At 51.7% G+C, this 22,373-nt stretch overlaps 11 protein-coding genes across 11 annotated transcripts; 6 read left to right on the top strand and 5 right to left on the bottom strand.

The window, feature by feature from the left end:
- Positions 1–543: 543 nt before the first annotated feature.
- BDR25DRAFT_368595 (FabD/lysophospholipase-like protein) lies at positions 544–3,314 on the top strand (the record flags this gene model as incomplete). Its single annotated transcript, XM_033697068.1, has 11 exons — positions 544–779; positions 826–906; positions 1,115–1,225; positions 1,295–1,316; positions 1,353–1,571; positions 1,641–1,748; positions 1,999–2,175; positions 2,219–2,607; positions 2,650–2,731; positions 2,776–3,154; positions 3,229–3,314. 11 exons carry the CDS (start codon positions 544–546, stop codon positions 3,312–3,314), a joined length of 1,890 nt encoding a protein of 629 aa, XP_033547766.1.
- Positions 3,315–3,921: 607 nt separating this feature from the next.
- Positions 3,922–4,944, bottom strand: BDR25DRAFT_286215 (sterol-binding-like protein). The gene is made up of 2 exons (XM_033688232.1): positions 4,759–4,944; positions 3,922–4,468 (listed from the first exon to the last, which is right to left on the bottom strand). Exons 1-2 carry the CDS (start codon positions 4,772–4,774, stop codon positions 4,098–4,100), a joined length of 387 nt encoding a protein of 128 aa, XP_033547765.1. The 5' UTR covers positions 4,775–4,944; the 3' UTR covers positions 3,922–4,097.
- Positions 4,945–5,777: 833 nt separating this feature from the next.
- BDR25DRAFT_224251 (uncharacterized protein) lies at positions 5,778–7,440 on the bottom strand (the record flags this gene model as incomplete). The annotated part of the gene is made up of 2 exons (XM_033685136.1): positions 5,778–7,231; positions 7,281–7,440. 2 exons carry the CDS (start codon positions 7,438–7,440, stop codon positions 5,778–5,780), a joined length of 1,614 nt encoding a protein of 537 aa, XP_033547764.1.
- A 1,422-nt stretch (positions 7,441–8,862) lies between these two features.
- Positions 8,863–10,544, bottom strand: BDR25DRAFT_224658 (arrestin; the record flags this gene model as incomplete). The annotated part of the gene is made up of 4 exons (XM_033685156.1): positions 8,863–9,849; positions 9,901–10,113; positions 10,164–10,283; positions 10,338–10,544. 4 exons carry the CDS (start codon positions 10,542–10,544, stop codon positions 8,863–8,865), a joined length of 1,527 nt encoding a protein of 508 aa, XP_033547763.1.
- Positions 10,545–11,043: 499 nt separating this feature from the next.
- On the bottom strand, positions 11,044–12,783 carry BDR25DRAFT_286208 (alpha/beta-hydrolase). Its single transcript, XM_033688231.1, has 8 exons — positions 12,606–12,783; positions 12,316–12,556; positions 11,943–12,070; positions 11,763–11,892; positions 11,603–11,710; positions 11,432–11,554; positions 11,346–11,380; positions 11,044–11,284 (listed from the first exon to the last, which is right to left on the bottom strand). Exons 1-8 carry the CDS (start codon positions 12,763–12,765, stop codon positions 11,259–11,261), a joined length of 951 nt encoding a protein of 316 aa, XP_033547762.1. The 5' UTR covers positions 12,766–12,783; the 3' UTR covers positions 11,044–11,258.
- Positions 12,784–13,290: 507 nt separating this feature from the next.
- Positions 13,291–13,895, bottom strand: BDR25DRAFT_325240 (V-type ATPase; the record flags this gene model as incomplete). The annotated part of the gene is made up of 5 exons (XM_033692208.1): positions 13,291–13,446; positions 13,503–13,603; positions 13,720–13,753; positions 13,805–13,843; positions 13,893–13,895. The coding sequence occupies 5 exons, from the start codon at positions 13,893–13,895 to the stop codon at positions 13,291–13,293; spliced, it is 333 nt and encodes a 110-aa protein (XP_033547761.1).
- A 189-nt stretch (positions 13,896–14,084) lies between these two features.
- Positions 14,085–14,394, top strand: BDR25DRAFT_224510 (uncharacterized protein; the record flags this gene model as incomplete). Its single annotated transcript, XM_033685147.1, has 2 exons — positions 14,085–14,180; positions 14,230–14,394. 2 exons carry the CDS (start codon positions 14,085–14,087, stop codon positions 14,392–14,394), a joined length of 261 nt encoding a protein of 86 aa, XP_033547760.1.
- Positions 14,395–15,749: 1,355 nt separating this feature from the next.
- Positions 15,750–17,159, top strand: BDR25DRAFT_342729 (uncharacterized protein). Its single transcript, XM_033693758.1, has 2 exons — positions 15,750–16,175; positions 16,241–17,159. Exons 1-2 carry the CDS (start codon positions 15,986–15,988, stop codon positions 16,864–16,866), a joined length of 816 nt encoding a protein of 271 aa, XP_033547759.1. The 5' UTR covers positions 15,750–15,985; the 3' UTR covers positions 16,867–17,159.
- On the top strand, positions 16,824–17,858 carry BDR25DRAFT_28195 (uncharacterized protein). Its single transcript, XM_033687930.1, has one exon. The coding sequence runs from the start codon at positions 17,198–17,200 to the stop codon at positions 17,771–17,773; it is 576 nt and encodes a 191-aa protein (XP_033547758.1). The 5' UTR covers positions 16,824–17,197; the 3' UTR covers positions 17,774–17,858.
- A 2,003-nt stretch (positions 17,859–19,861) lies between these two features.
- On the top strand, positions 19,862–20,104 carry BDR25DRAFT_224419 (uncharacterized protein; the record flags this gene model as incomplete). Its single annotated transcript, XM_033685143.1, has 1 exon — positions 19,862–20,104. One exon carries the CDS (start codon positions 19,862–19,864, stop codon positions 20,102–20,104), a length of 243 nt encoding a protein of 80 aa, XP_033547757.1.
- A 303-nt stretch (positions 20,105–20,407) lies between these two features.
- BDR25DRAFT_354859 (uncharacterized protein) lies at positions 20,408–22,364 on the top strand (the record flags this gene model as incomplete). The annotated part of the gene is made up of 14 exons (XM_033695379.1): positions 20,408–20,494; positions 20,538–20,656; positions 20,694–20,760; positions 20,789–20,964; positions 21,005–21,073; positions 21,105–21,236; positions 21,266–21,284; positions 21,311–21,477; positions 21,518–21,533; positions 21,574–21,801; positions 21,832–21,906; positions 21,962–22,054; positions 22,088–22,230; positions 22,286–22,364. 14 exons carry the CDS (start codon positions 20,408–20,410, stop codon positions 22,362–22,364), a joined length of 1,470 nt encoding a protein of 489 aa, XP_033547756.1.
- Between the last annotated feature and the right edge of the window lie 9 nt (positions 22,365–22,373).

Below are 22,373 nucleotides of genomic sequence, written 5' to 3'. Positions count from 1 at the left end.
GCTACGAATCCTCAGGCGTGCGTTGACCAGTTGAGTCTCAAGAGTTTGGGTTGCCGCACTGCTGTAGTGCCAGGGTGTGGCGCTTTTTTGGGTTCGTTGCACGAACAAGAGGCTAGTGCAAGTAGGTGCAAGAAAACCCGTGGCAGATCAATATTCGTCTTTAACGAGCTTTATCAATCCGGACTCCGCTTTTACTGGCCGATTCACAAGATCCTACCCTTGCATGAAGCGAAGCGCCGGTCTGGTGCGAGCGTACCCCACTGCAGCTGTAGCCGTGCTTGTCTACGACGGCTCAAAAACACTCCCATACGCAGCGCAAATGTTAAATTTGCAGGTAAAAAGAGATCTCTTCTCTAATTGTTTCCAGAATGATATAGCTGAAATAAACATGGCCAATGATGCGTCCCGTGCGCTGCCCTGTGCACTTCCTCGACGCTGGATGTTAGCTGAGAAGAGCTGCAACATGCCGCCTAGCCTTTTCTCCAGAGCTCCATCTCTCTTCATCCTCCGAGCCCATAGTCCATCGGGATAGCCCACGCAACGATGGAGCGAGCGCTAACATACACTCTGGCTACCGAGCAGGGCGGAGAGTCAGACCCAGTCTTCACAACTGGTCTCTGCTTATTGTCTATTGATGGCGGCGGAGTTCGCGGTCTCTCAACGCTGTACATTCTAAAGGGCCTTATGGACCGACTAAATCAGACACGTAGAGCTAGCAGCCTCGCTCGTATGAAACCATACGAAGTCTTTGACCTTATCGGAGGCACTGGCACAGGATGGTACGTATCAAACCAATGCCACACTCACACCATCTAATAGCAGCAGGCTTATCGCTATTATGCTTGGCCAGCTTCAGATGGACATAGATGAGTGCATTTCAGCATACAACAAGCTGATGAAAGTCGTGTTCGAGGAAAAACCACACTGGGTTCCTCTGGGTTGGAGGGGCCAAATGAAGGCCAGTTCGACTCAAAGAAACTAAAAATGGCGATTTAAGAGGTAGCAGGCAGCAAAGGGGCCCCAGTGACAGACGCATTTAATGATGGGAAGAACTCTGGGTGTCGAACGTATGCCTACCGCGTAGACAGCCTGCCTCCTGCTGACATACCGCCAGCTTCGTCTGCTCCGTTGCGAAGGAAATCACCGGCGTCACGCGCTTGAGGAGCTACACCCTACCTGACGAGCGCAATATCCCTACTACGACCTGCGAGGCAGCCCTTGCGACGTCCGCAGCGACCGGCTTCTTTGACCCTGTTTCTATCGAAGCACGGTAGTTCGTGGATGGTGCGCTTAGTGCAAACAATCCTGTTGATGAGGTTGAAGGAGAGGCTGCAAGCATCTGATGCCCTGAGACGGGGGATCTAAAGCCTTTAGTTAAATGCTTTGTCTCGATTGGGACAGGGAATCCTGGCAAAAAGGTGATTGAGGATAACATGCTCAAGTTCCTCTCGAAAACGCTAGTTCGGATCGCGACTGAGACGGATGTAGAAAGGAAGTTCGTAGCTCGATGGGCAAAACATTTTGACAAAAAATGTTATTTCCGTTTTAATGTTGAGCAGGGACTTCAAGAAGTAGGGTTGGCTGAGTACAAGGAGCAAGGCAGAATAGAAGCAGCAACGGACGAATACCTCAGGCATTAGACTCAGAAGTTCCGTGTGCGTGACTGTACTCAGAACCTGAAACAGAAGCAAAGTGGGTACATCGAATACTTCGCCAAACAAACTAATCGCTATTCACAGGCTGACATGGTTTAGGGAAAGCAGGCATAAATTTCGCAGATATAGTAAATGTACGGTAATGGATTACGGTCTTAGCTTAGGGCTTATTCTATACAGGAGTATAGCATATCTATCAGAGGGCTTCGTAACAGTACAGTACATGTCCCTTTGAGTTGTTCTTGCTGATTGTTGTCCAGCCCCTCACGAGGCGTGATGGCACGTTCTATTCATGAGGAACCCGCGGTTCGTTGGTCGGGTCTCGCATCTAAATCGTCTCGAGAGCGTTCTTTTTACGAAAGACCAACCACAGAAGCTTGCAATCGCCGGACTAGGAGGCGTCGGCAAGACCCAGGTTGCACTCGAGCTAGCCTACCGAACGAGAGAAAGGTACTCAGAATGCTCGATTTTCTGGCTGTTGGCCACGAACCCCGACCGCCTGTACCAAGCATATCTCGACGTCACATGGCAGCTTGGCAGCTTAGCATTTACAGAACGCGCAGGCAGATGTAGAGCAGCTCGTACAGCATTACTTGAGCAAGGGGGGCTCGGGCCGTTGGCTGGTGATATTCGACAATGCTGACGATATGGACCTATGGCTACCTAGAAGTGAGAACTCCTGTAGCTTGATGGACTGCTTACCGAGGAGCCATCAAGGGTGTATCATTTTCACCACACGGAATCGGAAGATCGCTGTCACATTCGCACAGTCAAACGTGATTGAGATTTCGGAGATGGACGACAAGGCGGCAATGCAGCTGCTCAGTGAATCCTTGATCAACCAGAATCTCCTCAACTATCGCCAGGACGCGCTCAAGTTACTGGAACAACTTACGTTCCTTCCCTTCGCCATCCTGCAGGCAGCCGCATACATCAATAAGAACGGAACCTAGTTATCAGACTATCTGTCATTCTTAGCAGAGCAAGAGTAGAGTGTTGTGGATCTCCTCAGCGACGACTTTGAGGACGAAGGGAGATATAAGGAGGTCAAGAATCCGGTTGCAACTACATGGCTGGTCTCATTTGAGCACATCCGGCGGCACGACCCCTCGCGGCCGAGTACTTGTCATTTATATCGTGTGTAGACCCAAAGGATGTACCACAGTCGCTACTTCCTCTGGCAAAGTTTCGGAAGGAGATGGTGGATTCCATCGGAACTCTTACCGGGTATGGTTTCGTGACAAGGCGGGCGGATGGGGAGCTCGACCTGCATCAGCTGGTCCACCTTGCTACCCGAAACAAGCTACGAGGAAGTGGCCAGCTTGCGGCGGTATCGGCACGGGTAGTAGGACAACTAGAAGAGGTTTCCCCGACCAACGATCACAGTAATAGAAAGACTTGGAGGACGTACTTACCCCACGCGCAATATCTCTTTCAGTCAGGAGTGCTTCCAAGAAGCAGTGGAGATAGACTTGGGCTACTTGAGAAAGTGGGGTTGTGTCTGCTGAGCGATGGGCAGTGGAGCGAGGGTGAGCAGCTATTCATGCAGGTGATGGAGACGAGAAAGAAGGAGCTTGGGGAGAGCCATCTAGACACGCTGACCAGCATGGGAAACCTAGCGTCGACGTACTGGAATTAGGGGCGATGGAAAGAGGCTGAGCAGCTATCTATGCAGGTATTGGAGGCGAGAAAGAAGGAGCTTGGGGAGAGCTATCCGGACACGCTGACTGGTATACAAAGAACCATTCTGCCGCGACAGGGAGCCGTGAAAATCCCTACATTTCATAGATATGGCACTTTGAATCATGCCTTCTGGTTCTGAACGTCACCCACTCACCCCTAATGGCAAAAACCAAGACTTTTACTTACGAACGCGGCAAAGAGTTGGAACTGAATTCAAGGGAAAAGCTAGCTTCTTTTCCGCGTGTAGGGGCATGTAGAGACTAGCCACGTATTGAAGAAAAGGTATTAACCAAGTAAACTTACTATATTAAATATCATTTTGTATAGTCATATCGGCGTGCGTGTTTACCTGTTACTCGGCGGTCCGAAATTTTCGTTAAGAGGTATGAGCTGGTTGCTAGCTGCCTCCTATACAACACATATACATTATTGCCGATAGTTGAGGAGCATCATTGAAGGAATTGTATTGTCTAAATCAGTTAGTTTTTTGTCTAGAAAGGCAATAAGACAACCATGGCAATGGTCTAGTAAAGAAATATTATCTATGACGTCAAGGCACACAACGCAGGAGTTGAGAGCCGAAGACGACTATATTTGTGTAATTACCAAGTAGGAAGGTTATCACATATGTGCACAGATATGTAAAAACAGGCCACATTCAGGTATTTAAATTGTAAGACCCCCTCACCTAGAACCAGCGGTCCATCCACCTCCGACAGCACTACCATCCATACGTATCATACACTCCCTCCCCCCAAACTACAGCTTCGCCCCTGTCTGCGCCTTTTTTAAAATCGGCTCTGCCCTCGTCGCCTTCATAACGTCGCCTTTCACCTTCAACTTCCCACTCATAAACAGCTTCTGCGCATTCGCCTTGCCTGCAATTAGCTGCTGGAAATCCTTCTCACTCAACACCAACGTAACATTCGCCTTCTTTCCCTCGGGCGCAGTGCCCTTGCCCACGGTCCCGGTTTCTTTGAGGTCAATGTACCACGACTCGACCTTTTCGCCGTTTTTGAGTTGAAACGCAAAAATTGCGCCGCCTTTTTTTATCGCGTCTCTACGGTCTGACTCGGAGGTGGAGAGCGAGGCGGCGATGGCGTCGAAGGCGGCTGAGGAGGGGAAGTTGGCTGGGAAAGGTGGGTTAGCATGGCGGAAGCAATTCGTAAATCCTAAGACAGCTTTGGAGGCTAAGCCATGGGGATGATAGAATAGGAGGCTTGGGAGAATGGAGCTGCTGCGGTCCGTAGTTGTTGCGTCGTCATATGCTGACAGGTCGGGTCGACTCAGACATGGTGCATGTCCGAGGACTGTCGTAATCGACGTCCGACAGAGACGGCCAAAGGGACTTCTGCACCGACGGGTCTTGAAGGGCCGAATGTGCGGAGGGCCACCGATGGTATGTGCGAAAGTAACTGACCTGATTTGAGAGACATTGTGGCTATGTCCTTAAATGTGCTGATTGAACTTCTCGAACTTGAATGTTTGTGTTGGGTTGATTGAAGGGGAATCTAACAGTTTGAAGAGGCGATGAATATCTGAGAAGAAGGAGAAACGGAGAACTGGGCCACGGGGGATATTTGAAGCTTGCTTGTGATTGATGATGTCTGTCGGACCTTTTGCGTTCCCCGGATTTCATGTGAATGCGAGGCATTGCCAAGCCAGCTAATAGAAGCCTCGGCAGTGATGTCTGGTGCACGTGCTCCCTCATATTCACCGAGCTAACCGCATACAAACTTCGTGACTGGTGCTACTTAGAGGAAGACGGCCAATCGCATGGATGGTCAGTTGGGGACGCGGTGGGCTTTGAGAGAGTTTGCATGTTGAAGTGATATGGCTGAGTTAATGGAAGCAGGAAATTACATTTAGAGTTAACATAAAGATCGTAAAGGATCATCGTTAAAGGAGCGTATATACAAAAATCTTCGCTGTATCCAACATGGCAATCATCGTCGTTTCGGCCGTGAAGCATAAACATAAGGCGGGCAAATCAGACGACAGAGAAAAGGAAAACCGAGACCCAACCCAGATACTAGTACCATGGCCTCGACTCTGATAACATTGCCAGAGGAAGCCGGCACTTGCGCCATCCACCCATCCCACATGTCCAATACTCCAATCTCGAACCATGGCCACCGATATGCTTACTCCACCTGACCGAACCCGAGTCAGGGAATTGACAAAAGCGCCGACAGAGATTAGTACATGCCTGCCGACGACCCAACGCTCCTGGAGAACTCCAACTCCAATGCCCGCTTCGCGATGCGTTCCCGTCGTTTCCATCCCATTCAAACCTTAGAACCAGGTTTCCAGTTGACAGACAAGATACAGTAGTACTCCGAACAACACCCGACACCAGCCATGCAAAGCACCAAAAACACCCCCTCTCTTTATGTGAAGCCGGAGCAGAGGGTTGATCTTTTGCTCCAGCCCCACACTTTACTTATGGAAAGGAAAGATCGATCCCCTCAAGAACCTCTTCATATGCTCACCACCACTCCAAAACCCTTCCTTCGCATTCCTCTTCACCTGCGGCAACTTCGGTTTCGACAACCACCTCGAAAGCGTCAGCCCGCTGCGTCCCTTGGCCTCCTCTTCCTGCTCATGCTCTTCGGCAAGCAACGGACCCATAACTCTAGGCTCGATGTCCACAGGGGAAAGAATAATCGGGACATCCATAACCTCTTCCTGTTTCTCCTTCCACTTATCGCTGCCGGCGATATGGGTTAGAGGCTCGAGCGCATCATCCCAGTTCCCTTGTCTGAGCTTCACGTCCTCGAAGTTGAATTCAACGAGCGTGCGACGATGCTTGTGGATGAAATCCGCGATTTGCGTGGAATCCATGACAGCGTTCTCAAGCTCCATATGCCGAAGGCGGGAAAACCTGAGGGGTCGGGGACCACGGACGTGGCCGCGCATACTTGGATGCATGCACTCTTCTTCAATGGGCAACATACAGGGTTCGCGGTCCAAGGAAAGGGGCGAGGGGCCGCGTTCGCCTTTCCATCTGAAGAAGAGGCGCGTGAGGCTTTTCGAAAGGGTCCGGAGGTAGGCGTGGAGGATGCGCAAGTGTTCTAGAGACTGCATGCGTGCGCGGGTGGAAGAGCAGGAGAGCGGAATGCTTTCCATACAGATGGCCAGACGACGGATTTGGGTCCAGCGCTTGGCGGAAGTGGGTGTGCTGCCAAAACCAAGCATGGGATGTAAGTAGAGAAGTCCACCTGGGTGGATTGGAAGAAGTGAGAGGGTGTGAAGGCTGAACAAGGGCGCACGCTCGACCGCGATACGAAGGGAAATGAGCGCATAGTCTACAGCGCTACGCCGGTGCCGGGGCGCAGTATTGAAGCCAGGACAGGATATTTTGAGGTGTTGGAGGTTGACAAGTTCTGAGAAGGCCGTAATGAAAGCTGGGACGTTTGTTGCTGCATGGAAAAGAGGTGGATACTGTTTGATGAGAAGGTCTGTCATCTCCCACGTACCATATTTAGGTTGCTTGCCCTCTCCCCTCACAGCTGGCGGGACTTGGACCTGGGGTTCGTACAAGAACGGCTTCTCCTCCCCAGTCTCGGGATCAATGATGGGTGAGAGGAATGTCTCAGGCCCATGGGGCATGTGGAAGGTACAAGTCTTCACGTGACGGCCTACCCTGGAGAGAGCTTCGATGCGCGCCGGCTTGGTAAAAGTCGAAGGCTTGAATGTAACCGTAAGGTACTCAAAGAGATACGGTGCAGCACGGGTGGAGAAGTCGTGGCAGACCAGACGAAAGTTAGGCAGGTCCTCCTGCTCAACGTGCGCAAGTAGATTCTCGCGACAGGTATCGTTCAGCCAGAAGCGCAAGAAAGCGGAGCTCGTCGACAGAACCAGGTTGCATATTGAGCTATTGGATCTTGTCGCTGTATGGTATCAGTATTGCGGTCGTTCGTCGGGGATTGCGCATCTCACATCTCCCATCCACAGTAGTCGCAGGTGTCAGCGGAATCTCCCCAAACAGCAGCTTAGAGCTCGAGCGGCTGACAGTCGTGGTCTGGCTCGCATAACTGCTCTGGCTCTCGCCAGATACCGATCGCTTGAGCGACGGCGGCGATGGACGTTGCGCATACATACGTAATGGTGGTCATATAATTCGTAGTAGAAGAACTTTCAATCTCGATCGCAAGAATAAAAAGACGGAAACCTCAGGAGCATCTGGCATCGCGACTGGCCTACCTTTGGGTCCTATTTACCACCAGCGTGCGGGTGTGGGGATCGTTTACACGTGAGATGCAAGTGTGAGTCAAAGACTCAGAGTCTCTGGGGCTCGCTCAGCTGTGCGTCTTTTCTACGGCTGGATTTGGGCAGATAATTGAACAAGAATCGCGACCATATCGCGGTGCGCGGTCGTGTCTTTAAGTTCTCGACGTGATGAGTGGTTTGTTTCTGGGCGGCGGCTGGAGCCTGATTCAGGGTTTGAAACGTTTCCCAGCGGGCAGCCTATCGGGTGAATGTAAAGCCTGAAGACGGCCAGTCTCTCGTGCAGTAGTCTATGCGGGAGGGTGGAAACTGCAGTGCTTGGCTCCTCTCACCGACCATCCCCGCTTCCCAGCCACACGACTCTCGTCGAATCCAGTATGCCCGTCGCGTGCTGGAGGCCACAGACGCGGCTGGAGGTGCAACTGACGAAACACGATTCGAGGGGATACAAACAAACATGTCCATATCTGCGGCGTTCGCGTCTTGTTTGGGAAAGAGGACCATGGAGCTTGAAACAAGCTCAGTAGTTATCGATAACTAGCCCCGGTCATCGATAAGTTGACACAGATTGGGCGCGTTTCAAGCTGCTGATCGAGTTAAAACACCAAAACATTATCGTGAACTCCTAACGTGGCTACAACGTGTACTCCAGTTTAAGCATCGCCTTGAAAACTCTGCAAGTAAATCTAGTTTGAGGAAATATTGCAGAGAAAGGAAGTTATGAACCAATCAACAAAATTCAGGACACGGCGCACCCAAAGGAACGCGCCTTACCTACGTCTCGCGAACCGCAACGCGCTTGCATACCTCAACGCTTCCGATCCGCGACGTTGCTGACCGGAAAACTATACCAGCTCCCTTCACATCGCAAAGTCTTGGAATATGCAGTTGAGGCATTTTCACTCGCAGACCTCGACGTGCCTTACGGCGCAACCCGACGAATAGGCAAGGTGTGATCAAAAATATTATCGTGATTGGATGGCTACCTCCGCTTTCTTAAAACATGAAGCGGTGGGAGTTGAAGTGTTTCAACTTTCCCATTTTCCTGTGGATCCCACGCGCTTCTCATGTCGTCTTCGAAACGTAATTAAGGGTAAGGGCTGATTGGAAGAAATGAAAGTCTGTATGTCAAACTGATGCAGCTCCCCTCCTTTGGAAGCGCCTGTTGGGTTCGTTGAAGCCAGTTCTACCCAATGCCCAATGCTCCTGGCTGCAAGGAGTGTCCTTTGCGAATCAAGCGCCAGTCACCTTTAGATGACAGAGCTACATTCTTGATTACACGTTTATGAGACCCTCATCTCCTCTTCTCATCCGAAAACCTGGGCGCCCCTTCTGGTACAGGCGGTGGCTGGTAGTTACCCCGATACCCATTGATCGGCGGAAGGTCCTGGCCTATTGCATCTTCATAGCTCGGTGGTGCATCATCATAGACGGGCTGCGCTGATCCACCGGCCATAGGCACGCCTTGCGCAGGCGGGAACGCGTTGGCGCCAGAGAATCCTGGTGGATCGATGGGCGTGTGTGGTGGTTGATCTTGTTGAGGGGGACTAAGCGTTGCGCTAGCTGACGGCTTAAGCTTGCCAGCCTCTCCGGTTAAGGTGGCCTCAAGGAGAGCGGGCGGCGGGGCGATTCCAGAGTATACTTTGACTGGCAGTCTGAGGGGCAAGACGACTAGTTGATCTTCTCCGTGTTTGTAGGATCCGTACCCAAGACCGACGCGCACCTCAAGCTCGTAGTATCGCTGGAGGTTACAGGTCTGGAAGGTTGGACAAATCGTATTTGGAAGGGGCTTGCCAGACCAGTATTCTGGGTTGATTGGCACCTCGGTTCCCACCGGATCCATGGGATTGCCCAGCGGGATGTTCATATTGCTGAAGCTGGCCACTATCCAGCTGTTTGACTCAGTGCGTTCAACTCCGTGTGCGGTGACTTTGGTGTACCCGATTAATTCGATCTGCAACATTTGTAGGTATACATTCTTAATCCGCGGGCTCATATTCTTGAGGAGGACCCTCAGCGGGAGATCCTTGTTACATGTGAGGATTGCGGGATTCGGCAGACGCGCATCAACTATGAATCGCGGAGGCGGGCCGCTTGAAGAGGGAGTTGAAGGTATGCTGCTGGAGGAGGAGGAATCCTTTCTATCAAAGAAGCCCTTCTTTTTGCCCGCTGCAACGCTAGGCGGGTTCTCCAAGAACTGGTGCTGCCTCCTAGCGTATGCCTCCCCATCAGTCTGTGTCGGTCTTGGAGGCTCAATGGGAAGAAATGTAAGGTTGGCCAACTAGCTCCGATTAGCTTATGTGCACCACTTAGAGCCCTGGGTTGAACTTACCGCTCTTGGATTCTCTTTAAACAACGACGGTCGATTCACTGTGACCTTCACATAGTATCTTATTTCCGCCTCGCCGGGGAAACCGCTGAGAGAAGGAGGAAGGGTCTGCTTAACGTGATGGGTTGGGGTCCGGGCAACCTCGAGTGCCATGTTGCTGAAGTTGACATTAGTAGCGAGGCTGTTCACGGGCTGGCAAGCGTTGTTCAATGGAATCTAGATGAAGTCAGGAAACATCACCCCTTCGACTGTTCGTTGGAGCTGACCTTGAACTGGAAGGGATATTCGAATTGGCCGGCGTTCAGCGTATATGTCGCCTTCGGGTTCGCGACTGCTTCTTCTGGAAGCTGGTTCGCAGGCCACACGACCTGAGTTTTGTACAAGATCTACAATGCCTATCAGAACCTCCATAGATTGCGGTTGCACTGGACGCGCCATACCTTATGGACCTCAAGCACTGGCTTCTGTCGGTCGGGCCTATCCGGTCTCACAGCCGCCAGTAACCTCGTCCTGCTCTCGCCCTCTAACTTGACCACGATGTTCGAGACATTGCTCGGATTCGGGACTCTCAGATAGATCTTCCCCTGCACAACATCCAGGTTGGTATAGGCGGAGTGCGGGTGTTCTAGACTTATTGAAACGAGCATCGCTATCTATCGCTGCTGCTGTTGATGGTTGCTACGTGAAGTTGAGGTTTTGCCTGATGCGCAAGGTGGGCGACATCTCAACTCATTTATTACCTTGTTCTTGGAGCTCTTGCGATTATTCGCCGGGCTGTTTGTTTAGGGGGACGACTATTCTGTTTGGCACAGCCCGGAGACGCGTGGTCGTTAGATTCCCAAGGGCTGAGAAAAGAAGTGTGATGCAAACAGGCTTGGAAGTGAACGGGAGATTCTTCGGTGTGCGGCGGGGCAGTAACTCTTCACAAACGACTCACGTCACAGGCCAAGCTTCTGCTCCGGATTTTCGGAACAAGCTCTCTTTCATATTCAAGAATATTCTACACATGCTTTGTCCTCATTATTGTGAGTAGTACTATCTAAGATCTCGATTTTTACATATTGCAACAACTAGCCGCTTAAAGGCGCCATTCGCCCGAAATGGTCCAAGCTGCACACAGCCACAGCCACAGCCATACAGGGGCTCCGTCGTGGCATCCTCATTTCGAATGAACAGGAACAAACCCTTGCTTCTAGCCGCTTATAGCGAGGCGAATTCGCACGCCTCTTGTGACGCAGGTGTGCTCGCTGTGCCGGTCTTCATTTCGCAAACATGACGCGGTCCTCCGGTTTGCGTTTCAGGGGCTGAAGTCAGTAATCCCCAGGTCCTTCAATTCGGGGCCGCAGAATCGGCGAAATTACTTAAAGTCCTTCCTTGGCCAGCATGTCTTTGATGTCAGAATATGTCAGCTTCTATAATGCAACAATACAAGGCGCAGCGAAGCCTACCTGCTATGTCCAAGTAGAAGGCGATTGCATTGAAACTGCGCCTTTGGTCAATTTTGGCATGTGAAAAATTGGATCGGCCGACTCACTTCCTTTTACTTCCTGTAAGTTCCCAAAAGAACCACTTCAGCCTATTCGTCCAATTGATGAGGTCTAGATGGCTGACACCGATTAAGGTACCTTGGTATTGGCCCCATTGGCTTGAAGATACGCTAGAAGAATTTAGCATTTGAAAGGGCATCATTAGGGCTCGACAGTACCTGACCATTCCATCATTTAGACCGCCTTCCATACGTTTGATGATGTTGTGGGAAATCCCGAATACAGACCAGGATGAGGGTTCAAGAGAGGCGCCGTAAGAGTAGTACCTTTACTAGTGTAAGCAGCACAACTGAAGGTTGAGTCGCTGGACAAATCTACCTGATCCCCTCTACGTCTGGTGTCTTCGGATTGAATGTCTCCTGCATGTACTGACGAGTCAACTGGGAGAAAGCTTCCGTCTCGAATCCGAAGTACCCTAGAACGTTGTATATCCTTTTGATTTGGCGAGCTTGCACGGTACATTAGCAGAGTCTAGATTGGACAAAGAACTGAACGTACGGCTAATGGACTCGAACATATAGTCTGCAAATGCAGAACCTCGGTGGGGAGTGGCAATGGTCGTGAGCGATAGCACATTGAAGTCTGTAGGTCGAAGCCGGCTGAGCATGTAGCGTGAATCAAGCCCTCTGAAGAATTTCAGCACTGCCAGTGGATTGGAGGAAGGCTAGATTTACCCCTACATCAAAATCAGTAGGTGGCATCGAAGGTCACGTCCGTCATACCATACTATGGCTATTGGAGGTCAGTAGAACTCGACCAAAATCAATTAGAATACAACGAAACAAAAGTTTTGCAATCAAGGGATGGAGGAAAGTCAGAGTACGTAAAAATGAAGCAATCTAGGCAACTCAAAGCAAGACGTTATACTTACGCAATAATGTTCACATCCTTGCCCTTGACTTGCCGGCCGATGTTCTCCGCAAGCTTCTCCGCCCTAGCCTCTATCGACCCCGAAGGCGGCACAGCAGCCGTGAATACTTCTATTCCTTTGTGGGATAGAGCCTCAGTTATCCCGCGCCAGTATTTGATGCCGGGCATCACAGACCCAGCTAGACGTAGCTCATCAAAGCCCAGAAGGCCATGTGCAAGGACAATGGAGTGTTTCGGAGTTTCTCAGTGCTCTTTAATACATGCACGATCGATTAGATGGCTTAAACTCACGATAGTGGTTCCGTATCACCGAAAATTTGTCCTTAATGACGCGTCCAGTATTCTGTTGGCGAGGATCATTGCGGACGAGTGAGGTCGTGCTGAAGTTATGAACAGATAGTGAAGACTGTGGAAATGAGCGAGACCTCTCTCGAAGGACAAGACGTATCATTTGATACGTTTGCAAAGGCATGTTGAGAAATGTAGTCTCGAAGTTTAAGCTGTTCGGTTAGGACTTTCGCGATCGCGTCGGTGACGTAAGTGTCTGGGCAGGGATTATCAAGATGTGGATCACCATACCGCTTAAACAAGCATCCACAGGCTCGTACGCAAATTTGCGTAATTCTTCACTAGATGAAATCATACCTGTACCGCTAGTCTTAGAGCCAAAAGGCAATTGTCACGAAGATTAGTAAATCCTGTGGATTATGACTGGCATCTATAAGTCGAAAATTTAAACCAACTCAAGCGTAGGAAACTTGGGAAAGAATTCAGATAGCATTCATTTAGCCAACCGTAGCCCATTGATGATAGGTGGGCCACATTCGAGAACTGTATGAGCTTGCACAAGGCCCTCTTAAATATGTGAACCCTCCGGCGGATGCAGGCCTGTATTGTACATGCTTGGATTGAAGTTGGCAACTCCCAAGATACGCAGCCTCCTGGGTTCTTCGAGGAAACAAATGCGCCATGAAGCTCACCTAGGAGGCTCTGGCTTGATGTTTGTGACGGCTGCAAGGAGCTGTTCGACGACTTTGCTCCCGGACTTCTTCCCTATGGCCTCGATCTCTTTGACCTTGGCTTCAGCCTCCTTGTTTGCATCTTCCTCGGCTTTCTTGTTGCCTGAACTATGCTGTGGGATCGTCAGTCACGGTTCCACCAGGTGTCGAAAAGCCGTGAACAACAGACCTCCTTCTCGAACTTCTTGAACTCCTCTTCCTTTTCTTTCTTGTAGTCGTCGATTTCCTTCTGAGCCTCGTTTCTAGCGTCCTTTACTCGCTTTGTGCGGTCTGAGGAGAGTTAGAGGCACAGCTAGGGGTCGGGTGTAGATGAATTACATTCTCTTGCTGATTCTGGGGTTAACCAAAGTCCACACATCACCTGGGGGGTGGGGGCTAGTACATACACTTCTGGACAATCTTCTGGGCTTCTCGTTCGGCCTAGGCAGCAGAGTGAGCTCCAATCCTGGCGAAGTGGGCTGTGTGCCTTACGTCGAGGAGAGTTTGGATTCCTGCAGAGTTTTGGGCCGACTGGAGCATGTTAGCCTTCCGATACGCTCCTAAGATACACGATGCTCACCATGTTGGAGGGACTAGAGGTTGAGTGCTGGGGCAGTCCGTTATCGTAGAGTCGAGGCTGCGGGCTGCTCCAGAAGAAGCACAGAGCGACATGGCCTTGGCATTTGGCCCAAGCTCCTTCCTGTCGAAACTTTTCCCGGCTTCTATGGCTCCTTCCCTCGCAAACGACCACCACCTTCCGCCCTTCGTCGACATGTCACGCGCTTCCAAGATTACACTCGCAGCGACCTCACTTGGTGCAATTGGCATTGTCATATTTGTTCACCGTGCGCAGCGCGTGGAGAAGGCTGTAAGTAGCCCCTTCGCCGGATACATGTTCCCATCACCGACAGTTGCAGGCCATGCATGCTGGCGTCGTCCGAGATTACGAGCAGCAGCGGGTAAAGAGGGAGCGGCAAGCAGACTTCGAGATGCAGCAGGAATTGGAGAAGGAGTACAGGAAGATACAGACAGTCTCAGATGGCGGAGGTTCGACCGCACAGGATTCTGGACCAAGTCAATAGCAAGGCAAGACTTAACGAGAGGGCATGCCGCGCCTTAGCCATCCTCTGCCGAATGCGGGGAGAGAACTACACATCATAGTGTCCCCTGTCCGTAGCCACCACCCTCAGGAGTCCAGCCTCAGCCTTACAGAAACGCCTCAGCCTGACCTCGATTCGGTCTGTTCAGCAAGAGAGCCTCACTTGGCAACTATAATCCTCCGAGCAGCGTGGGAATCCATTAGCGGATGCGCTGCAGTTCTCGGCACTTGCAATGCTCGTTCCAATTCGAGTGTCAGCCTCGGACTTCCAATTTTGGATGAAATGCTTCATCGAAGCTGCCTTGTCAGGAAGTCAGGAAGTCAGGAGACAGCGGTCGCGATTTCGAGGCCGCAATCGAAACGTACTGTCGTCGCTATGTTTCACCGTGGGCTGTTTGCGAGGAATTTGTGGGGAACGTGAGGGTCCTGCCGTCGATAGATCCCGCATGTGTGTAAGATCATGCAAAGCAACTAAACTTTGGGAAAATCCATATTGATCCTTCTGCGGTTTCATCCGCACCAGAGACCAGGTAAATCCTAGTAGCGTCCGCAAGGCTGAAGACTCTAGCATGTTTCAGCCTTGCGCGTCTGTGACCCTTATGCACCACCGATCCTTTATCGGCTCAGCCAAAATTCCTTCGCTCAGAGCCTTCTTTCCCTGACTTTTACATAATATCCACGGACAAAGTGGAGGGGAAATAATAATCTTCTCTCTGCAGCGTCCTGCCACCCTCAACGGGATGTTGTGCTGTGGCAAGTCAGTCCGTTCATGACTATCTTATCTCCGACACTGCGTTCCATGACAGCCTTCGATCTGCCACGCAATGGTATTTTGGAAAAGGATTCGGGCTTCGCACTCTTCTTGAGTCCCCAGTCCAGAATTCCATTACTATATTGAAGTTGAGCATGATTGCGTCCAATTGCTGCGTCCACAGGTGGATGCATTGCCTGCGATCACGTCCTGCTTCGTGCTTTAGTCAACAATCGGACCAAATCGACTATTCAGAAGTTGTTTGGAGAGGTATATCGTCACGAGGGCGTTTAAGTGGCAAGCGCTATGAAACCATTCTCTTTGTCGGCATCTGTGAGGAAACTTCAACAAAGGGGTGTCCACACCGTCCGGTCACGCTCACGGCAGTATCTCAAAGCCAAGAGAGAGTTCGAGGCACAATTTGATAACCGTGGCTGAATGCCCGTATTTAATACCTTTGTTGGCCGGAAGCGTCCTTGCGCCACTCTGTACCACTCTCTCTAATTGGCTAGATCTGCACAGCCCTTCCTCGGTTAAAGACTTTCACCCTGCTACGCCTGCCAAGTGCCCGCGCTGTTTCCACCTGCGCTGGCTGAGGAAATGTCAGGGCTACCGACGGAAATCACATACAAGAACTCCGCTTGTCCTTCCTCACTCCCACCCAGTTTCGTGCTTTTCACGACGTTACACGAACGGCTTCCCACAGCGGAAGCCTTAAATTAACCTATATTTGCCTGCTACCCCCACGCGCATAGGAGATCCATTTGCCACAGCTCTTTGCATAACCTTCCTGATCAAGCACCCTTTACACAGCAGCAACACGATGAGACTATCGCAATTCGTCGCCGGCCTCCTCCTCACAACGTCCACGGTCAATACCGTGTCGATACCAGAAACAAACGCCCTGACGCTTCTCGAAGACCATGCTGCAACCGCTGCGAGATCTAATATCCTTTCGCCGGAACACGCGCTAGAGAGGCGAAAGGGAGGCGGAGGCAAAGGCGGTGGCGGAGGTAAGCAATGCAAACCCGGGCCTCGTCCCCGGGGACAGTCAGGCTTTGCTAACACGTTTCAAAAGGCGGCGGAAAGTCTGGGGGCGGTGGGAAGTCTGGCGGTGGGAACGGCGGGGGCGGGAAGACCAGTTCCACTTCCAACACTGGCGGACAGACTAAGTCCGGGTCGGGTGCACCCCGTGCCTACGGGGGAGGCGGCTACTATGGAGGAGGTTCTGTAGTGCCATATGCGGCAGGCTCAAAGACACCAAGGGGCCTGGTCGCTGGGGGGTTGCTCCTGCCTGTCGCCGCTCTGGCCCTCTTCCCAGGAATCTGGCTGTGGAGCGTCTATCCGTATTACCTGCATCCTTACAGGTTCCTGAATCAAACTGTTCAGAACGCCACCAACGGACTCAACCAAACACTTCAGACTATCTGCCTATGTCAACAATTTAGCGTCTGCGGCTGCGACGACAACGACAACTCTACGTACCTGAACGACCTCATCGGCAATGGTAGCTACGCTGCGCTAAACAAGTCGGTGGTCAACATTTATGACAATGGGACTCGCCATCTGGTTATCAACGGCACTTTGCCTAACGGCACCACCGCATCTGGTGGGACTGATTCAGCTGCGCCAGGACTCGCTGTGCAGTATTCCGGATACTGGCTAATGGGAGCCATCTTCCTCTATGCTGCCGCTGTCTTGTGATCTTGACGATCTTTTTTTTTCTTTCATGTCAATACGTTTTTATCAGTCCGATGCCCAAGCACCTGCCTGGGACAGACTAGATTCAAGCTGATTTCTCGAACACGTTATTACAAATTGGAAGGCGGTTAGAAGCATGCAGTCTTCCACTCCGGTCTTCGAGCGGCAGTAGGGTCCTGCTACGTCTCCCAGTGTTCCTCGGATGAGATCTGAGTTGGAGTCTTGGCGTTGTTTTACTCAACTGGGTGGTCTGGACGTCTTTTTCTGGATACCCCCAAGTAGATCAATTAGGCGTTTAATCGATTCTTTTATTTGTCGAATATATCTTTCTTAGATGTCATTATTTCGGATGCTGCGTAAACACGGGTTTCGCCCAATTTCGCCCGATGCTGGCATTTACGCCCGATACTCTTGCATTCGCTATTCTTGTATTCCTTTGAGTCATGATCATAATCGTCCTTATTTCCATGTTTATCTGGAGTGGAGCTGTGCCTCGTTGACCGCTACTTTGTTGTGCCAAGCCCTCGAATCAAGGACTTTACACAATCTCCGACCGCACCACAATGCAAACATGTCCGATGCTCGATATCGGTGTGCCGACCGTATAACCATGCGCCCTTTGCGGTATACTGCCCGCTCACGTGAATCCCGAATTCTTGCATTTTTTTTCTCTGCACTAGAATACTTGGGACCAAAAACCCTGGTCATCAACTCCAAGTCAAACAGCCGTATTCTTTACCTACTCACTGATCCCACCATTACCTCAAAGAGTCTGCATTCTTCCCATTCGCTGATGCGTGGTAGGTGCCAGCATTGCGTCCATCCTATCCTCTTCTCCATGTCTCAACATGCAATGATCCCTCAGCATACCTTCACAGCGGAAAGGATGTCAAACATTAGGCTCAGCTGAGAACTCAAGTTTTCGTCACGAGCGGGAGGATGCCTCACCGGTATTCCTGTCAAGCACAGGTTGTGGGGAGCCGCAGCAGTCAGAGGTCACGATGATATTTTTACAAGGACGTAGCGTACTGGTCAGTCGAGGAATTATTAACCTCGAGTGGTAAAAGCTCGGGTTTCCAAGCCTTCAGGAGACCAGATTATAGGCATCATCGAGTCTGCCTTATTGCTATTCCATTGCGCCTTCAGACCATCTGGGGGCCGAAATCCTGATGACACGCAGTGCAGACGTGAGACAACACTTCCTGAAACAAGTAATGATGTCGATATTGCAGCTTTTCTCTGAACACCCACCCCTGAGGGCGATTTGTGTAATCGGATGGGTGTGTAGACACGCATTGAGATGGAAAGGGGTGCGCGTTTGAGCAGAGAAGGTGTGAGACATTCGGACCGTAGCCACGTGGGACCAGAAAACGGGAGGGTGCGTAGGGCTGCATATTTTCGACGCCTTCGGTAAGCTGACAAGACCACAAAGTGCCAGTTTGGGTACCGTAAAGATCCGGAGTGAGATTGTGCAGCATGCCCTGGGGAAATCCAGCGATTCTAGCGATTCCCAGGCGGATCATTGTGTGGCGGTCTCGAGAGGATCTCCGACCGCCGTTTCGTGTCCGTGCAGGCGACCGTGTGTCTATGCAGTCCCGACGCGGGTGTCGAGAAACGAGAAAGGGCACTTGCTAGTCTTGCGTGTTTGCGCGGTGTGAAGTTGCTCGTAGGTGCTCAGCTGGTCAGCGGTCAAGCGCTGGATTGGAGGAAGCGAGCTGCTTTGATCAGCGGAGCGCAGGATCCAGAGCCCTTTCGCTCCCTCATCACATGGAGGGGTGCCTTCCTCCGCCCTCCCCTCGTAGGTCGATGAAAATTGCTATAATCACATTCCCAATTCTTGTCCGGCGTTTATCTGGTGGTGGTTGACGTTGACTTTTGGGGTGTCCGTGCCTATAATTAGCCAGATTCAGTAATTTAGCGAGTAGCGGTCACGTTTTTAGTTCCCTACCACGGCAGGAGAAGCTGCTATCTTCCCCCACGTATCTCTTCACCCACCTCGCCCCGTCGTGGATTAGCAAGCCTTCTGTCTCAAATTCGGGCCAAGCCCTCGGGCATTCCTCCCGTCCAGCCATGGGCGCGGCAGCCGCTGCCGACATAAAGGCCTGAAACGCTGCGCTGCCAGCCTGCAAAGACCACAGCGTGGGAGAGAAAGCGACCATGACGATGATGAGTAAAGCATCTCACTGCGCCCCATCTTTGCCGCATTGAGCGCTTGCCCTCTATTCCAAGAGAATGGCTGACCCCGAACCGCCGGGCTGTCAGATCGAGCAGAAGATTCTCTGAGATCGTGGCTCTTGGGTTGTACAAGGGTTCTTTCATGGCGCAACTTGCGCTCTCGAGCCCTGCGGCAGTAATGAAGGCAAGCAGGGCACGAAGCAGTGCAATACCGGAGCTCCACGGGCGAACTGCGCGCTGCATGCGCGCCCGTTGACCACGCAGCTGCTGGTGCTGCTGGGCGCTCGACCGTTCGGTGAAGGAGTCGTTGTCTCGACCAATCGCATCCTTGATGCAGTGATCTGCCCTCAGCTGAAGAGCCTCTTCACATCGAACCACACCCTGCCGCAGCCGAACGGGACCGTGCCTGCGGTCTACCCACCTCTACCTGTACATGTCGACTAGCAGTCATTATGGCTGTGCTAGTTCCCTTTTGCTGCCCCATCTTAGCAGCATCTGTGCTGACTGTGCACCTGTTCCTACATATGGATTTCCGTTGCCTGACTGACCTGCAGCATGCACAAACGGCATGCTTCCTCCTTCGACCCACACTTCTTCCTCCTCTCTTCTTTGTCCTGTCTCCTTTCAACTATATATTCTAGCTTCCTCTCCACCCAGGATCCCCATTCTAAACCAGCAACCCCTCAGTTTCTGAGTCTCACTCACTACAAAACTATCATTCAGTACTTTACATTGCTAGCGCCTGTCTCAGCACCGTTGACGGTCTTCTACTGTACTTCGTTGTCCTGTTCTCCTGCTAGCGTTCTGCCAACTCCCCTTCAAGATGTGCTACCAAGTTGTCGAACGCTACTCGGTTTGCCGGTGTCTCTACTACAAGCACGCCATCGACCCGTGTGCTGCCCACGGACAGCGCGGCCATATTGTCCAAGAGAAGACGGTCCTCGTCGGCTACGCATGCGCAAGCCACAGCAGCCACCGACCCGAAGCTGTGTTCGATCTACAGAATGCTGGCGTGCTCCCAGATTCTGGGTACGCCAGCGGGACATACCCCTCAGCTCGACGATAAACCGCGCAGAATCTCTCCATGGCGCATTCCAGCTCTACACAAGGAGGGCCGCAACAGCGCCGACCTGAAGCCTACCATTCCAACTCAATTTCGGATACACCAAAGCTATCACTTCTTCGAGCCGGACTCACTGGGATGCTGGACACCATTTCATAGGGTGGGGTTTTTCATTTGTCTTTTGATTGCTGCTCGGGCATCGATATGGAGTTCTGATAACGATTATGGGCTGGAATGGCTAGGATGATTGGGACGATATGCATACGACTGTAGTGTTGAATGCCGCATTAGCTGTACGATCATGGGATGGAACCGCATCGCAATCAGGTCATGGGAAACGGACTGCATGGATTTGGAGTTATTGGCTTTCTTCCCCCCCCCCCTGCTTTTCTTGTTCCTTTTTCTTGTCTTTTCTTCTGCAGTCTCGTGCGCTCAGTGGGATTCTGGCCACCTGATGTCTAATATCGCGGAGCATTTACGCCAGTTCCGAGTCTGCCTTGCGGCAGGCTGGGCTTTTCCCCATTTAGTCTTGATACGTCAGAATATACGCTCACTGTCTTTATTATTGATTCTCATGTCGCGATGTGCAGAGAGCGCGCGTCGTGCAATACCGAATTGACTCATGGTGGATAGTGAAGGACTCTGGGAGACAGCGCGGGGTGAAGGGTCTCGCTCGACAGGGCTCAGCTGCGCGGGTCGACGTCATTCACGTTCTGGCTCTTCGCCTATTTTGCTTCTTTCGTTCCCCCCGTTGGCGTTAGCGCGCCTTGGACCCATCCCGAATCGCTCGGGGCTGCCGCATCACCGCCAGTTCGACCTGCCCTCCCCATCGTCACTCCTCACGGCACTGCGCTCCCGTCGGTGTGAGAGCGGGAGTCACATTCACACTGCCCTCATTATCAGGCTGCCGCGCTCTTCCACTGCTTCTGTGACAAATTCCGGCACTGCCGCGGCGCTGCTCTCCGCTAGACTGTCAGGCATTCCTCTCACTACCTGTCCCCAGATCTTGCTTCGACGATAAAGTGCACATCACCAGCCTTGCGGTGGCGACATGCTTTTCTCAGAGTTTCAGACCCGCTGGCCTGATTGATGAAACAAAGTGGCAGCTGGAGAACCGACTCTTCCGCACCGGCTGGTATCGCCCCTGTCGGCGCCGAGAATGAGCCTTTGCAGGGCACAGCGCGTTTTCCCGGAATCGACTTAGACTAGGACCGCGCTGGGATTGCTGCCGCCGTCTATTTTGGGGGCGATATTGGCTTGCTCACCAGCATTCGAATCTGTTACAGTACTCTCTTCGCGGAGTCCACGTATGAAGCACACGCTGCCAGCGTCCTCACTCACCTTTCGCGGCGTCCAGCTGCTCTCTTCACTGGTTGGTCGTTTCTATTAGTTCTCTAACAGTCTGATTATTTCGAGGCACCCCGCTGCGTTCGTGCCTCTATTCTATTTCCGGTTCCTGTCATCGCCCTTAGCGGCCACAGCGGCCTGTCCGCCATCCAATTGACCACTGCCCTAAGCTACGACGAATGTATATGCCCCTCGCTTCAAAGCTTGGTCTCACATTTAGAGCAGCATGCGAACGCCTTCCACTCGCATATCTTGAATCAGAACAGCGTGGCTTGCGCACCCTCGCACATTTCTTTCAACTCACATCTCCGTCCATCTGCCTGCACTTCCTGCAGGATCTGGTTGCGTACTCCGTATTCATTCAACCCATTGATGAGGTATAGGCCGGCAAGCTGAGATCCCGAAATCTACATGGTCGGGTGACAGTAGTCTTGAATGGGTTTCAACCTGTAGGTTGGGTAAGAGAGCAATCCCATGCTTCCATGCAGTGCAGCGCATCATGCAGGTTGCTAGTGCATCAGGGCAGCAACCCAACTCCCGGACTTTGGATCCGGCTTCAGCAGTGTCTGCATGCAAGGTAATAATGTCGTCGAACTAAGTTCCTCCGTCGCTGTTACAGTATGATCCCGCTTCCATCAGTGCTCAATTGCTAACGAACTCAAGGTAACTCAAGGCTCAAAATATCGTCCTCAAATGGGGAGCTACCAAAATATCTTGTACCTTTTCTCTACGCCCCAAACTTTCCACAGAATGTTTCAATCGGGGATTACCGTTGGCATGATGTCCGAATTAGTAAGTGGCTGTGCTGTGAAGGATTCGGCGGCGACGACGCTGCAGCCACTACAGGGCCTCGTTCAAATGCGACGATTTCACAAAACCTCCTTCTCCGGCCTTCCAAATCTTGCGGAATAATTAATCCGTGAGT

This window comes from Lindgomyces ingoldianus (genome assembly GCF_010093535.1).
Source record: "Lindgomyces ingoldianus strain ATCC 200398 unplaced genomic scaffold BDR25scaffold_15, whole genome shotgun sequence".
Classification (NCBI taxonomy): domain Eukaryota; kingdom Fungi; phylum Ascomycota; class Dothideomycetes; order Pleosporales; family Lindgomycetaceae; genus Lindgomyces; species Lindgomyces ingoldianus.
Note: the sequence above shows the minus strand (reverse complement) of the source record. Positions and strands in the feature narration are given on the sequence as shown.